The sequence below is a fragment of the Acinonyx jubatus genome, chromosome B2 (genome assembly GCF_027475565.1).
Source record: "Acinonyx jubatus isolate Ajub_Pintada_27869175 chromosome B2, VMU_Ajub_asm_v1.0, whole genome shotgun sequence".
Taxonomy (NCBI): Eukaryota; Metazoa; Chordata; class Mammalia; order Carnivora; family Felidae; genus Acinonyx; species Acinonyx jubatus.
The window spans coordinates 78618304-78635329 of record NC_069385.1 but is presented as its reverse complement, the minus strand read 5'-3'; the positions used below and the strand labels follow the sequence as shown (position 1 = coordinate 78635329).

The window sequence follows — 17026 nt, the reverse complement described above, 5'->3', positions numbered from 1 at the left end:
ATGATTTTTTAATTGAGCTTTTAAATGTGAGATTTTCTTCGGGATGTCTGGAGTTCTTGTCCCAGACAACTGGGACCTATCTGTTTGCACGCACGGGGATGGACCCGTCCACACACAGTCATGTCCACTTGGTGGCACTTATGTGTGTGCAACTAGCTTTACACCTATAATGAGAGCCCACAGCTATTTAATAAACACCCCAGTGCCAGCTGTGGAGCCTGTGCCAGTAACCACTAATTGAAGCCAGTGAGTACAGTCTGAGACAGGGAGACCCCATACTGCACTTAAATTTACACTTTAATTTCAGATTAATTTAATTGCAATGTCTTATTTGTTGATTGTTGTTTTAATTGCAAAAAAAAAAAAAGAATTTAATCTTATTCTCAAAAGACATTTCTTTACTCCAGGAATTTTCTTCAGTACTGTTAGAGCTCTACTAAGTGAGTTAACCGTGGAGAATAGCTATAAAATATTTACTGCAAGGAGAGGATTAAATTTCATATTCCAATTTAAGTTAAAAGCTAGGGTAAAACTTGTAAACCTGTGTGTATTTAAACTATTTTTCCAGTCTATCAAAAAGCTGTCACATTCTTATCAAATCACTTAGCTACTTAAGTTAAATCTCGATTTTCCCATAGATAAGGAAATGAAAGGAAGCGAGTTTCATTTCCTGGTGAAGCACTTAAATTATTGTCTTTACTCTTACAGTAAAAGAAACTTTAAGCTCCCAGCCCAACCACTGGTGGAACATTCAGGTTTTTTCCTCAGAATTCAAAGTCAGTTTCAGAATTCACAGTGGCAGTTTGTGCCCTGCACTCAATCAAACCAATAGTAGAAACAAGATCTATTCATGTCCTCCCTTCCCCTCATTTTCCCGTCTTCTCCCCAACAAGTATCTAAAAGAAGCCAAACAAATAAATCTGAGCTTAATCTGCTGTACCTCTAGAGACCCATCTCTTCCTAATGACCACCGTGACCCAAGACTCTATGCTGCTAATAAGCTTTTTATTAGACTTAATATATATACATACATACATATATATATGTGTGTATGTATGTATATATATATATATGTATATATATATATATATATATATGACTTGGCATAAACCAGTAGACAATTCCACCAGTTTCTCTTTCACAGGTATAATGAGAGCACTAAATACAAATTTTGCCCTATATCCAAGCAGTATTCTCTTGCCTACTCATAAATCTAAAGCCCTGTGCAGGATACCTAAGAGTAAGCAGCAGAGCTGGTTTGAATACCAACAGAACTGTGGGCACCTGCGTGATGTTGGCCACCTCACTTAACCTTTGCCAGTGGCAAGGTTCGCTTTGACACTCCATAGGGTTGTTGAAAGAATTGAGACTACATAAATAATTATACTTGTTTATTATTAAACATCTCTTTGGTTACTATTTAGTAAATGTCTGGGCTTTTTATTCTCTGTAAACATGTACATATTCCTTTTTCTGAAGTGACAGGCATATGGACAAATACATTTCTTTTCCTGTAAGCCTCCATATTGTTTCTCGGGATATTCACGAGGATGTGTTGATACATACAGAATTATTTGTGTCCATGCGTCTATGCCCAGTAGGGAAACGCCTGTGATCTCTGTGGGGGAATCTGTGCTATGTATTTTAGCCTGATTCCTCATTGAGGGACCTGATTGAACTTTTATAGAGTTCAGCCTCAAGTAAGTAGATAAAAAATAGTAAGTAAATGCTTTGGTCCATTTAAATAAACTGTGTGAACATCACCCTTTTACAGAAACTACATAAATTGAGTTCATCCAAAAACAGTACCTTTGGCATTTTTAATATTATATTTTTGCACTTAACTATGAAATTATCCAGAACCAGGTCCCAGTTACTAACCACCTTTCACTAGTGTGTCTGTTGTTTTATCAGGCTTATTAGAAGTTTGTCCACAGTGAGCATGCAATATGGTCTTTGTGAGAATTGGGTTCATCTTACCTGCATACAATTTACCCAGTTATAGGAGTAAAAAAAGGAACTATGTGGATTTTTCCCCTTATTCTGAAATATCTCTTATTCTTGAAATTCTGGAAAGGTGTGTATGCAAAAACATAGACATTTAATTTGAAAAGCTTCTTTGTAAGAAATATGAACCAACTTTAAAGGTAGAAATATAGATCTGTAAATACAGTAAAGAGGAAAATATATTTTGGATTCTGCATTTTATTTTAATTGAATGCAGACAACAATTACAAGTGCTAGATTTGTTTTAATGAAAAGGTTAAACTCATCCTATTAGCAAAAGTCATCTGCATGTAAATAATGAGAGCCCTAACAAGCCTCTTCTTACTTAGGTCAGAGACTCCTGCCAAAAACTTGTTTGCTTTGTTAATTTGTTCAGTTATTAAACTTTGGGAGGGCTGCTACTGCAGGGATCCAATTAACACATTTTTGCCTACATCTCCCTAATAATTGATGATAGCCTTAGAACATTCATTTCTGTTGTGCTTTTCTTAGTAAAATTGTAGTTATCTGGTGACCAGAATTAAAGTGCTGAAAAATAAACTGGTCTAATTTATTCATTCAGCAAAACCCAGCTTAAAGGCTATGTCGCTATGACACCCAAGATTAACTTTAAAAAAAAAAAGTGTGTTTAATTTCAGTAAAAACATTGACACATCTCTTTGGGCATTCTGTAGATAAAATAAAATTGATTTTTCCCTTTTCCTTGCCTTTTCTACATTTAGTAAGTTGCTTTAGCATGTTTTAAACATAAACTAAAACATAAACTAGAAATTTGACATATTTAAAGAAAATGAAAAAGCAGTAAACACACACACACACACACACACACACACACGAAACTTTATATTGTAACAAGAAATCATTCATAGAATAGCAAATACTTTAGCCATCATTTCTTTATCCAGCTTCTCAAGCTTTTTAGAAAGATGGTGCTAAATAGGGGCTAGTAGTTTCGTTTTGTGATCAGCCTCAAAACTTAAAAACAGGTTGCAAAATTGGGACAGTGACAGATCCTAATAGAAGTTTTCCTAGTGCAGGTTCAGTTTCCCAAATTCTAAAAGAATCTACTTTTTGTGTCACGAGACAAAGGAATCATTAAGCTGCTCTTGCCAAGGATTGATTTCTGCCTTCCGAGGACCATTTGGTAGCAGTAGAATTCTATAGGAATAATTTTATGGTAAAGACAATCAGAAAAACGGAATGCTTTATAAAATCATCAAAAGTTGCTTTATAGGAGTATTTGAAGTTTCCTGTTGTCAAACAAAAGCAAGAATCCTACCTGACAGAGAGTGGTTTGTTCGTGAGACGACCCAGTACTGCACGCCGCTTATGTTTATCGTTATGCACCCACATTCTCAGGAAATTCCACTTTCAAACTTTGCTGCTGCCGATGCTTTCTTCTATAGGGAAGAATTGTGAACTATAAAATTTGAGAAGCTTCAGCGTCTGTGGAAATTTGAGAGCATTGCCTTTTTTCCCCCTCTCTATTGAATACGAATTGTTTTAACAAAAGCATTGTTGCCGCGGTACGTTTTGAATGTCTGCACATTTATATATCTGCACATAGGATATCTGAAAAGAATCTTAACTTTAAATTTTGAACTTTTAAAGCCTCAGAACAGAACAGACTGACTGCTGCAAATAAGCACGATGCTTCTTTGCAGGAAGACTTAATGAAGAAATGACCTTTTTAGCTGCTGTTTCTCACGGTGCTGGTCAGGTGAAGGTGATGCAGCAGCTCAAGACAGTCTCTGGGGCAAAGTTGGGAAGCAGAACCAAACTTTTACCGGTTTTACCTGGAAAACCAAAGTGGTTTGGATGGAGTGCTAGTTTTACCTCTGTGGTTGCTAATTTAGTTTTTATGAACAACAAAATGAGTTAGTGTTTGTAAAGTAGTTAGTTCAGTCCCTGGGCCATAATGAACACTATGTACTTTCTTAAAAAGTGGTTTTAGAAAACATCAGAAATTGTAGACATGAGTTATCACTTACTTTCACTTATTTTCTGATTTTAAAACAGTAAAATTTATAAAAGCCATCTTCTGAGAAACAAAAGCAATCCCTTTTATATAATAGTTTGTTTTAATGTTATAGTTTGATTTTAAAATGTGTTCTACTTTAGTTTCCACAGTTAATATGTTGAGATTCATAGATAATTTTATAGTGACATGTTTATATCTTAACGACTATAGAATTTGAGGCATGAATCGTTTCTATGCAGATTTTAATATCATACTCCAACTTTGTTTTAGGTAGCTAGACTATATCCAGGGAAACACATTTAGTTCAGAAATAATATTTCTAACTTCAGAAAATAAGCTTCCATTTTAAAAATGGAATTTGAATTTAAATGAAAATCCTAATTTAGAATTCAGCTCCATTCTTTAGCTAAAGAAATCATAGAAAACAAAAATTGTACCAGATTGCCAGTAATTTGCATTCAAGAGGAAGAAATGGGTTTTTTTTTTAAAGTCCTCAGATACTGAAGACATTTCAGCGAAGTTAAATAATAGAAATCTCAGCTTTTAATTTAGTCAAGATTATGATTCTACAGAGAAGCCTTGCTGAAATACATGTTTTTGGGACAGACTATACATGTTTTTAGGTATTATAGAAAGCTAGATAAAATTATATTACTCATATACTGTTTCAGTTAGTTGCACTGGTTCAGCTGTGTTTTAAACGTGAGAAGCTTCAAATCAACAAGTGTTTGTTGAATGCATCTTGTGTGCATATGGTATTAGAAACATAAAATAAACGTAACTCTAATGTTTGAGGGCAAATTAGGGACTGTGCTATCTGAAGATTTAATTTCATAGGTCTGTGTTATGTGGAAAATTGGTACAGCCTAATATGTCTTCTAAGCTATATTTTAAAAACATGATACATACTACTTAAACCATTATTTAAATGAAAAATAGTATGTTACATTAGTAAAAGTTGTATTTATTTAATTCAGTAATGAAATTAATTTGGAGTTGCTGGCATAGTGCCTTCACAGGTTTCTGTGACTCATTTGCTAAGGAAGTGTGATTCAAGACACCAGAATCATTTTTTTCTCATCTGCTAAATCTCATGTTTTGGCTATGGGCAAGTTTTGATGGCAGATTTAAATCAAATTTAAAACAAATATTCTCTGATAGTATTGGGAGGCTGGGTGATGTCTAGCCTTACATAGATAAGACTAATCAACTTAAGTCTCTAAGTTCATTGACTTTATGGCTATCAAGTTTACATCATCTGGTATATTCAGGTCTTTTTCATATTTTTTAGAGTTTTACTCTTGCACTGCTCATTATGACCTCTAGACAACTAATTGAACTTAGAAGCAAAATCTCTTGTTTTATTGTTAATTTAACAGTTTAACTAAATTAGGACTAAATGGTATTGGAATTCAGGTTGGAAAGTAAACACATCCAAAATCATTTAAAGCTGTGTATTATTTTTTTTCTCCTAGAGAAGAAATGATAACTCTATGATCTATGTCTGGCTTGGTGCTTATTACATTTATAGCTTAATTTACTCCCATCCTATCCCCCTCTTGGAAACAAAATATATTCTCATAGTTTAAATGGGTTATTGGTGGCATAATAATGATTATGTGATATATTTGGGACCTTTTTGTTTGCAAAGTAATTGAAAAATCAATTTTCTGAGCTATAACTTTGAAATTAAGTAATGAACTGATGTTTTTCATTATTCCAAGGAGGAACATAAAATCTTGATTTATCAGGTAATCCTATAGGCAATGTATGCCTATTCTGACTTGTGATGTGTTTCTCATTACAGTGTCCTGCCTTTCTGACCTTCCATTAAATGTTTAGAAAAATTAGTTTTTCAGGAAAATTTAAGTAATTTAAACAGCCTGTATCAGCTATAAGAAATTAGGTACATACATAAAAAACCCTGAAGTTTTCTTATCTCACTTTTAACTTTTTTTCACAACTTTCCAACTCAAGAAGGTATGTGGTCTTACACAATAGGCTGTATCCAACTTTCTGTCGTTAGAAGAACTGAATAAAAATTATCCAGAATTTTTCCTAGAAAGAAATCCAAGCCTAGGGTTGCCTTGAAATAAAAAGCAAAACCAAATGGTTACTTTAAAACTAAATTAAATGATACTGCATGGTCTTTATTCTTTACTGTTTTTCAAAGTATATATGCCCTGATTACATTCAATTAGGTTGGGCTCTTTTACTTGTAACCATCCAGTAGCTAACTGACAGCCTACTTTTCTATAGTGGCCCTGCTGGGAAATTATGTTCTTCTGGGGGAGAGGGGGTAGATTTTTTTAACCATTTCCAGAGCTCTTGACTTTCTTATCTAGCCACACAATCTGTTATTCCAGCCCCAGGAACTGGCAATTTGTGTCCACATTCCCTGACTCCCACCAGGGGGCAGCACCGGACCCTTTCTTTCCTTGAGGCCTGAATGTAGCCTGTTTCTCTCATAACCTCAGTGATTTCTACCCTCCTTCCTCATACAGCACTTAGTTATTTTTGGTATTTTCTTACATTTTTTAAGGCTTAGTAAGTCTCCAGTAACGGGTAGCTGTTCAGGCACAGTGCTATCAGGGATATTACTTCTCAGTGTTGACCGTTCTGTGTACCAGAATCTTCTCTTCATTGATGATTTGATCTATCATTTCAAATAGTTTGTGTTTATTATAACTTAGAAAATCTTAAGAGAAAACAAAAACCTAGCAATTACTGAGCACTATGATGTGTCAAGCTTGAAACCTGGTACTCTTCATATGCTACTGCACAATCTGGAGACGCAAATAGGCAAAGTAACAATAGAGTTATGAAACAATAGGATAATATAATATTTTTCAATACCTCTAATTTGCTATTGAGTAAACAGGGGCTTGGAGAAATGAAATCATAGGAAAACAAAGATACCCTTTAAATAGACTTCCAAATTCCATGCTGTATCAATTATATTATACAGCTTTGCCATAAAAACAGTGAAAAGATTTGTGGAGAGAGTGATTGAAGCCACAATGTGGAATGCCTGAGACTGATTTCAGTGCCATAACTCCTGTGACATTGTGACAGGAGAATTTATGGTTGATATACTTAAAACTTTAATGGGGAGATGAGGTTATATGTTGAGAGATTTTGTGAGATCCCATGAAAACCCTAATATATTCATATTTGCATGCACATACTATACAATCTATATTACAGTCACTAAAACACAGGGCTGAATGTCGTACACTTAATTTTTAGAAATGTATTGCTAATTTTATTTTTCTTAAAACAATAATGTATCCAATTTAATTAATTTTTACTTGTTCTCTCTTACCTGCTAAAAAATCTGCAGGATCTCTGTCCTCTGCTATCTTAACAAGATACTTAAAACTTTCGTTTTGTTACAAATAGGCAAATAAAGAATATATTTCGTTCGCATCTATAGTTTTTATGATTTGGAATTGTTATTTCAGATTGTCTGCTTCCTTTTCTGGTTATAATATGCATAGCAACCCAGATGGCTAATATATAAACAATTTGAGTTATGTTGATTTAAATCACTTAGGATAACTCAGGAGGTTGCTGATACCCGGGACCATCTGTTTATTGCTCTATGTGTGACTTTTAGGCTTACATGTGTGCTTTTCAAGTTCTTTACATGTCTTAGCCTCTGCCTTCCTTATGTATAAGACTGCATTTAACCCATTATGCCTCTTGAGACTCTGTTCTAAAACCTCCATCCCAGCCTGCTTTCTATTTTACCATTCTTCTTTATTCCTATTATCTATCTATCTATCTATCTATCTATCTATCTATCATCTTTCTTGTTATTACTATCCTCAATAGTCATTTTGCAGAAGAGTGACTAGGAACACGGGCTTTGCAGTCCAGTTGGAATCTTAAATGGCTATGTATGTAGCTATTTGACCTTGGACAAATTCTTTCACCTTGATTTCCTCATCTGTGAAATGGAATATAATACCTACCTCATAGATTTGTTAGAGATAAAATATAAAGTATAATTCATTAAGTACCATTCCTGTTACATCGTTAGTACTGGTTACTATTATTAACATTTTATTTTAAAGGTTTTTTTTCTTTGTTTGTTTGTTTTTTTGAAAGAGGGAGAGCAAGAGCAGGGGTGGGGCAGGGAGAGAGGGAGAGATAGAATCCCAAGCAGGCTCATGCTCTGTGTGGAGTCTCATGCGGGGCTTGAACTCATGAACCACAAGATCATGACCGGAGCCAAAACCAAGAGTCAGATGCTTAACTGACTGGACTACCCATGTGCCCTATTGTTAACATATTTTAGAAAAAAAGATGCTCATAATGACAGATATTCAGAAGTAAATTTTGAATACCATATACTAGAATGTCACACAATGGTCTTTTGGAAGGAATTTCTGTTTCCTTTTAAGCACCTGATTACTTAAGTGAAAGCACACACCACAACAAAATGTATGTAAGTGTAACTAGCCGATTGCTTCAGGGTTTATGTACACTCCTTCTCACTGGATCCATGGTGATACTTAGGACCATGAATAGCTGGAGAAAAGTTTCTCTTGGCACCTGTCTGGTTCTCTTCTGATGTCCCTGGTTACATATTACACTGTAATCTGCTTTGGAACCTCACAGTTACATCTGTAATTGTCCCCATGTGGACTGAGCTGCTCCACATACAAGCTCTCCAAGGAGAGGAGCAGAAACCGATGTTTCCCATGTTAGCCCCTGTGCTGGACATGACCTGTAGTTCTCACAACTCTGTGGGTTAGGTAATTATTTCTTCTTTAATTTTATGTGGGTTACTATTTTTGAATGAAAAATCATCAGAGTTTTTATTTGTTTATTTTTGAGAGAGAGAGAGCATGTGTGTATAAGCAGGAGAGGGCCTGGGGGGGATGGTGGTGGGGAGAGAAAGAGAGAGAGAGAGAGAGAGAGAGAGAGAAGAGAGAGAATCTTAAGTAGGCTCCACACCCAGCACAGAGAATCTTAAGTAGGCTCCACACCCAGCACGGAGCCCAACGAGGGGCTCTATCCCATGAACTATGAGATCATGATTTGAGCTGAAATCAAGAGGTGGCCACTTAACTAACTGAGCCATCCAGGAACTCCAAAAAAACATCAGTTTTTAAAATGAGTGTACTTATTCAGTCAATGGAAAAGAAAAATACAGTTAATCTGGCCTGTCTTGGAAATTCAGGTACATGGTTACTATAATTATGGTGTCATAATGTGGTATATAATAGAGATATGATTTCTGGAGGATTAATCTGGTACATTGATCTACAAATCTGCTGATGAAATTCAAATATTTTTTTGTAAATGTATGTGTGAGTATAGTTTCTGTATGAAAAAAACAGGGTGAACAAGGTTGCCCTGTTTTGATGGTTGCAGAAAGAAACATATAGCCCCACATAAATCATTTGTGTATGAACCAGTTCAGTAGGAAGTCACTGTGTGCAGCTGCTTGACCCAAACATCTTATTTCCAATCTCTTTACAAGAAGTTTTAACACAAGTCCGTGGAAGGAATAACTTAAATCTCTAATATTACTTCAGTTAGCAAAGTGTTAAAATTCCAAACTGTTTCAGTTGGGTACGGCCTATCCTTACAAAAATTGAGCCATAGTCCTCTGTTATCTATCCTTATATTATCCTCCATGATTTTAAAATATACTTTATATATTTACATATAGTACTTTATAATCCTTTAATTCCATTTAATGTACAGTAATTATTTCCAAATTAAGGAAATGCTACATATAAAGTTACAAAACTAACATAAAATAGTAATTTTTATTCACATAAAGAAGGTGATCCTTTACTCTTTTATGTCAGTGTCATTTAATTACGAAAGTAATACTGTTTCATAAAAACTCAAACAATACATTTAAAGTTTGAAGTAGAGTCCTTTCTCGAAAACCTCTTTGCCTCAGAGGGTGACCACTGCTTATAGTTTAAGTGTGACATTTCAGACCTTTTTCTGTGCCCATGCAAACACACAGAAGTATCTTGTTTTTATTTTTAAATTTAATTTATTTTTTTAAATTTACATCCAAGTTAGTTAGCATACAGTGCAACAATGATTTCAGGAGTAGGTTCCTTAATGCCTCTTACCCATTTAGTGCATCCCCCCTCCCACAATCCCTCCGGTAACTCTCTATTTTGTTCTCCATATTTAAGAGTCTCTTATGTTTTGTCCCCCTACTTGGTTTTTTTTTTTTTCATTACCTTTGCTTCCCTTATGTTCATCTGTTTTGTACACACAGATGTATCTTGTAAAGAGTGACTTTAACATTCTTGAGGAATTAGGAGCATTGCTATTTGAAAAAAAAGTTTGATGATGTTAGTCATTATGTTAAAAGGAGTCATTTTCACAAATACTGGCAGATCGTTCTGTTGTAGCCCAGCTTTCCAACTTTGAAAGAGCAGTATTTTATAGCAGGTGTATAGTCAAGGGCATTTAGTAAAATGTTTTACCTTTGATTTTCTGTACTTGCAGTTATGAAAAGTAAAATAATCAGGGAAGATGGGGAAAAGCCCATATCAATTAAAGTAATAAAACTGAGTTAATCCCACATCAACAATTTAAATCCCTTTAAAATTACTTGTTGCAGTCAAGAAACAATCCACCTGTCTTCTTTTTTTTTTTTTTTTAAGCATATTAGTAGTGGAATTTCTTAGGTTACTCTTTAAGCCTTATGTATATAGTGTTCTCAAGTTGTTAATGAAGATTTCCTGTTGTGAGGAAAAACTAGCACTTACTTGGTGTTTGATAATATAAACCACAGTGGTTATGGGGGCAGAGTGAGGTCTGTTAACGGCCGGTTGTATCTTGATGCTGATTTGTTCTGTTCCCAGGCTCTTTCTGCCCTAATATGCTTGTCACTTGAAGAAATATCCACAGAGGATAGGTATTGAACATGAGTTGTCATGTTTCCTTCATGTAAAACTTTCTGCTCAAATGAAAATGTCAAAATAATACAATAGCCAACTATGGAAACAGCCCAAATGTCCATTGACTGATGAATGGTTAAAGATGTGGTGTATGTATATGGTGGCATGCATATATATACACACACATATTATAAATATGTAAAATATATTTTTAAATCATATATACACACACATGCACACACACACACACACACAATGGAATATTGCTCAGCCATAAAAAGGAATGAAATCTTATCATTTGTGACGATGTGGATGGAGCTAGAGAGTATTATGCTAAGTGAAATAAGTTAGAGAAAGACAAATTGCATATGATTTCGGTCATATGTGAAAATTAAGAAACAAAGGAGAGAGGCAAATCAAGAAACAGATTCTTAACTATAGAGGACAAACTGATGGTTACCAGAGGGGTCAGTGGGTGGGGAGGAGGGGTGAAATAGGTGATGGGGATTAAAGAGCGCACTTGTGATGAGCACCAACTATTGTACAGAAGTGTTGAGTCACTGTATTGTACACCTGAAACTAATATTATACTGTATGTTAACTGGAATTTAAACGAAAACTTTAAAAAAATAAAACACTTGTGTTAAGCAAAAAAAAAAATAAAGTGCAGTTAAGTAAAATACGTAAGCAAAGGTGAACCTCAAATCCTTTGTAAAGCAAGGTAATGTAGAATGCAGGTGCATAAAAAAACCTAAGTGTTCTGTTGTTGTTGCTCTTGTTTTGTTTTGTTTTAGTGTAGCTGACACACAGTGCTACATTTGTTTCAGGCATGCAACTTAGTAATTTGACAAGTTTATACATCATGCTATCTTCTCCACAAGTGTGGCTGCCTTCCATTACATGTCTATTACAGTATCATTGACTGTGTTCCTTACGCTCTGCTTTTTATTCCCGTGACTTACCTCATTCTCTAACTGGAGGCCTGTACCTCCCTCCCTCTCACTTTGCTCAACACCTCCACTCCCCTTCTTTCTGGCAACATTCGGAAAACACCTAAGATTTAATTTGAGGTAATAGCTGTGAATGGTAACATTAATATCATTTTCATAGGAATAGTTTAATCATATATCTTCAGATTTTTTTAACCTCCTAAAAATTTTAAGTATGAATTTGCCACCATTTGAATAACTTTTTTTTTTCCCCCGAAGATAATTTCCTACAGGATTCTTCTGTGGTTGGGATTTTATATTTTTGAACCAGAGCTCTAGCTTCATGGAGTTCATTGTCTCTCAGGAGAGACAGATAATTAGGCAACTTGCTGATCTTTCTGAGTTCAGTTCTGCGAGAGCTCAGGGCAGAAGCCCCTCTCTTATCAGTGGTGCAGGGTTGGGGAAGTGCCACCAAGGAAGGCTTCCCAGCAGAGGTGACTCCTAACATGATATCTGAGAGATGTGCACACATCAGTCAGGCAGAGAGTGATGGGCTTGGGCAGTGACTTGGGCAGGGGACCATCAGCATCTACAGAAGCCTAGCCATGAGAGAATGCAGGCACAGCTAAGTAACTGGTAGATGTTCAGTGTGGCTGTGTAGAATAATTACAAACATAGATTATGAACATAATGCATGTCCATTGCATACACAACTTGAAAAACACAGGAAACAAGAAAAAACATATACCATCACTAATTTCAAGCCGCAGAGTTTCCTGTGAACATTTCATTATGATTTTGTCATGACTTACACTTGTATTTGTAGGACAGCGTGTTTGGTATAATCCCAATTAGACTTAAGCAGTAGAGGTATGTGTAGGCATAAATTCAAATGCCTGTAGATGAAAACATTTTAAGTAAAATTGGGATCGAGCCCAACATGCTGTTTGTTACTTTATTTTTTAACTTTTTTTTTACATTAAAATATACTTAATTATTTTAATGCCCTTGGATAAAACCGTATTCTAAATGAAAACATTTCATCTCTGTGAATAAAAGAGAATATTCTTGAAGTTAACTATCTGTGTTCTTCTCTGCAGGAAGAATGTTTCCTGAACCTAGAGGCTCCTATATCAAGAGTATGTGGGTATGACACACCATTTCCTCACATTTTTGAGCCATTCTACATCCCAGACAAATGGAAGTGCTATGATGCCCTCCGAAAAATGATCAACTATTAACCATATTGGTAAGTCTGCCCTGCATTTTGAGAAAGCTAGCATGCCACTCTCATGAATGTACCATTTTTACGAAATTTTTTAAAGTTTATTTATTTTTGAGAGAAAGAGACAGAACACGAATGGGGGAGGGGCAGAGAGAGAGAGGGAGATACAGAATCCGAAGCAGGCTCCAGGCTCCGAGCTGTCAGCACAGAGCCCGACACGGGGCTCGAACCCACGAACCCTGAGATGATGACCTGAGCCAAAGTCGGACGCTTAACTACCTGAGCCACCCAGGCGCCCCACCCATGAATGTACTATTAACCAATGGCAATGGTCATCAATGTGTTGGCAATTTCTAAAACAAAATGTGGGCTTAAGAAAAAAGTTCACATTCATAGTGGTATATTTACATTGAATAGAAACACATCGATTATTATTATCTGATGTATTATCGGATATCTATAAAACAGATGTGTGCACATATTAACATTGAGGAATCAATAAAGAGGAAGGTGCATATGCTCTGTGCCATGGTTGGATTGCAAATACACCTTACTCCACTGTTCCAGTTTTATCCTCATTTCTGTATATTTTTACCAGCTATTTAAATTGTTCATGCAGAGGGTTAATTTCTGTTTTTAAAAATGGGCCTTCAAGCACCATTAATGTGGACTCCAGTGAATTAAACTATATGATGATCCATAACATACAATTTGTATTACCTAAAAACAGGTTTGTTGAGCAGGAAACTTATTTATTGTGTATAGGGAAGTTTTACTTAAAAGAATCCAGAACCACCGCCATTTCCAGATTCCTTTCTGGCAAGTGAATGTTTTGGCTTTTTTAAAGTTTATTTATTTATTTTGAGAGAAGGGGGGGGGGTAGAGAGAGAGGGAAAGAGAGAGAATCCCAAGCAGGCTCTGCACTGTCAGCACAGAGCCCAACACAGTGCTGCAACCCACGAACTGTGAGATCAGGACCTGAGCTGAAATCAAGAGTCTGACACTTAACCAACTGAGCCACCCAGGCTCCCCCAAGTGAATGTTTTTATTTCTTTTTTCTTTTAAAGTGAATGTTTTTAAATTGTGGATAATAAACTGATATTTATTCATTACGATTTTTCATGTCATGCTTACCCCTTCGGCAGTATTGTTCTAGCAAAAATGAATACCATTAAAAACCGTTTCGTTTTCAGGGCTTTAATATAGAAGTTACTATCACTGACACACTGCTTTATTTTATCTTGACATTTTTGAAATACATAGATAGGATTAAATTTTAGATTTAACGTTTGAATATTAACATGTGATATTTACATTTTAATATCTAAAAATAGTAATAACAATACATTTTGAAGAACCACCATCTTGCTAAGAAAAAAGGAGAATAGACTCGGTGTAGTAATGTAAGCACATACTTCTTCAAGATAAGAAATTCTGTAATTCTTGAATTCTGTGTTTGAGGAGTAAACCTAGCCCACCTAAAAGCAGAGAGATACCTTTAAATTTGTACACAGAGAGAAAAAAATCTGCCCCCCATTTGCCACTGTGATCCCCAATTTTTTGCAGTTCTATTTTGACAATGTTGCAGATGTAAATTTGGGCCCTTAGTCCCAAACACCAGGAACATATCCCTGGTGTTCTTTCAGACAATAGTAGATCTGGTGTCCTCTGAATGTCTATGAAAGCCACTGGCTTCTACAGTAAGTCACACTTACGACTAGTTACAGGAACGCCATCTTTGTTGTCCATCCTATACGTTCCATGGACTATCTCTAATGGACAGTCAAGGTAATAACAATGTGTGGCCATAGTATGTAGGTGCTGATTTAAATTTGGATATATATTTCTTTTTAAACATAAAAAAATGTGTAAGCCTATCACGAAAACATGACAAAAGAAGAAATAGTTTTTCTGTGCTTAAAGCAAAATATGGCATTGAGGAAAATAGTCATGCAGTTAAGAAATCTGTTAGTTCGTGGTGGCCAGAATGTCTATAATTGTTATCGAATTTCTTTTACAGAAAAACTGGAAGATTGTGACTAGATACGGAAATATTTTTCTGAACATTTTTCTTTTTATTTCCTCAGACTTCTCTCTTCTTGAAAAGAGTTTTTATGAACTGAACCACCTTGGATATTGGCTGAAAATTTTAAATTAGTTATGGTATTAACACATATGAATCGATGATTTCCAGTAAGAGTGTCTCAGATTAACTTTTTTAAATGTTCCACTTGGTAGTCTTATAAATTCCATTTAATTACATCTGTAAATATTGGATTGGGATAATATTCAATAAAGCAAAATCAGATTGTCCTCAGGTCATGTGTCCTTTTTTTTTTTTTTCATTAGTTAAAAGAATTTTAGTCAGAGTAATAGATTATCTTGTCAATTAAATCTGAATGAAAGTGAAATGTTTAGAAATGCAGATTTTCAAGTTCATTATATTTATTATAGTTCTGTGTGGTTAAGATGGTTGTATGTATGAAACTTGTGGAATATTTTTCCTCGTCCTTCTCTCTTGTCTCAACAAGATCCACTGATGGACATACTCACTTTTTCTCCAGAAGCTGGCAGGCGTGGCAGGATTATCCTTGCTGCCTCGCTTCCCAATTGTGGGAGCTGGACAGTATGAGCCTTTTTTTTGTTAAAAATTGCCAAGCTTTTGATACAGTTGGAATTTTTTTTTTTTTTTTTTGCCATGATGTTGCAAAGCAAATATCTTTTTCCATGCCCTTTCTATTATTATGTAGATGAAAGCAGAACAACATGAGCAACAACAAATGCTCTGGCAGAGGAAACCTCTGGGCTGGGGACATTGCCAGGGCCCCTCATCTCTCACCCTGCCCTTCCTCATAGTTTGAGACAGGCCTGAACAGCCTCAGGAATCCCTTCGCCAAACACCTCATCTCTGCGGGCCCAGCCCTCACAGATGGTGCCGTGAGGTCTGTCACCCCTTCCGTAGATTCCAGAAAAGTTTGTTCTCCCCAGTTCCAGCAGAAAGATCCACCTTCCTACAAATCAGAGAAATAGGGTCAGATAACATTTTCTTTTCTCTATGAAGATAATGGATATTTTCTTATGATGACAAATGTTTATTTTACTTTAAAACTTTTTAAATTTTTAAAATTTAAAAAGTTGTGTTCTGTTCATTTTTATCAGATATATTTGGAGGATACAGAAATCTACAGTGATATTTGTAGCTAGCAAGAAACTTGGAGGTAAATTAAAGGCACTTTATCACAGATTCTATATAGCAATGGGCTGAAATAAAGAACCAGAGCACTTGTTAGGGTAAAAATAAAGCCCTGTGCTTGGTTTAAAAATAGAAACACCTGTATATTATAGAATGGGAAAAGATGTATTTGTCAGCAACAAGTTTGGAAGACATTTAGTGAATCCAGTTGGCTTATGATACAAGACATTCTGAGTTTAAGATGCCAAAACTCAACATGGACCTTGACTTTGTTTTCACTGTCCTCCAAAGTCATGAGGCATCCTTGCAGGAAACTCTTAACTCACATGGTCAGCCTAGGAAAACCAGGAAATATGCAGTAGTCAACCATATCTTGGCCTATAATGGGTTCTATTCAAACATATTTGTTTTAGCTGCATGAGGTTTTTTAGTTGATATAATTTATAATTTTAGTTAAAGCTACTTATTTTAAGTTAATTGCCATTGATATCTTTTAAATACTATTTCTTCTATTCATCTGGTCTTGTAAGAATTTTCCCTTAAGCCATTTTAATTTTATTTTCTGTTACTCTGTTTTGAAATAGCAAGCATGAAGACAACTGCGCGGATAATCTACACACTAGGAGCCTGAGTTTCAAGGCATTTCCCCTTCCAGTTAGCCCTTCAGTCCCCACCACTAAACACCCTTTTCCCTCCCAAAATAAATGGCTTACAGTTAATATTAAACTCAGTTTGTGGCAGAGGATATATACATCTAAATAATTGTGATAAGTACATTTTCTTTACATGACGCAAATGCTTCAC

The 17026-nt window shown here is 35.4% G+C and overlaps 1 protein-coding gene across 2 annotated transcripts in view; it reads left to right on the top strand.

Annotated features, from left to right (window-relative positions):
- Positions 1–15346, top strand: part of BCKDHB (branched chain keto acid dehydrogenase E1 subunit beta) — a 202955-nt gene extending 187609 nt beyond the window's left edge. The window contains exons 10-11 of one of the 2 annotated variants that reach the window (XM_015074001.3): positions 12905–13053; positions 15050–15346. In XM_015074001.3, coding sequence (XP_014929487.1) covers positions 12905–13045 — 141 coding nt within the window. In that variant the 3' untranslated portion in view covers positions 13046–13053; positions 15050–15346. The remainder of the gene's footprint in view (positions 1–12904; positions 13054–15049) is intronic. The other variant, XM_015074000.3, reaches the window with a different exon arrangement.
- The last annotated feature ends 1680 nt before the right edge of the window (positions 15347–17026 follow it).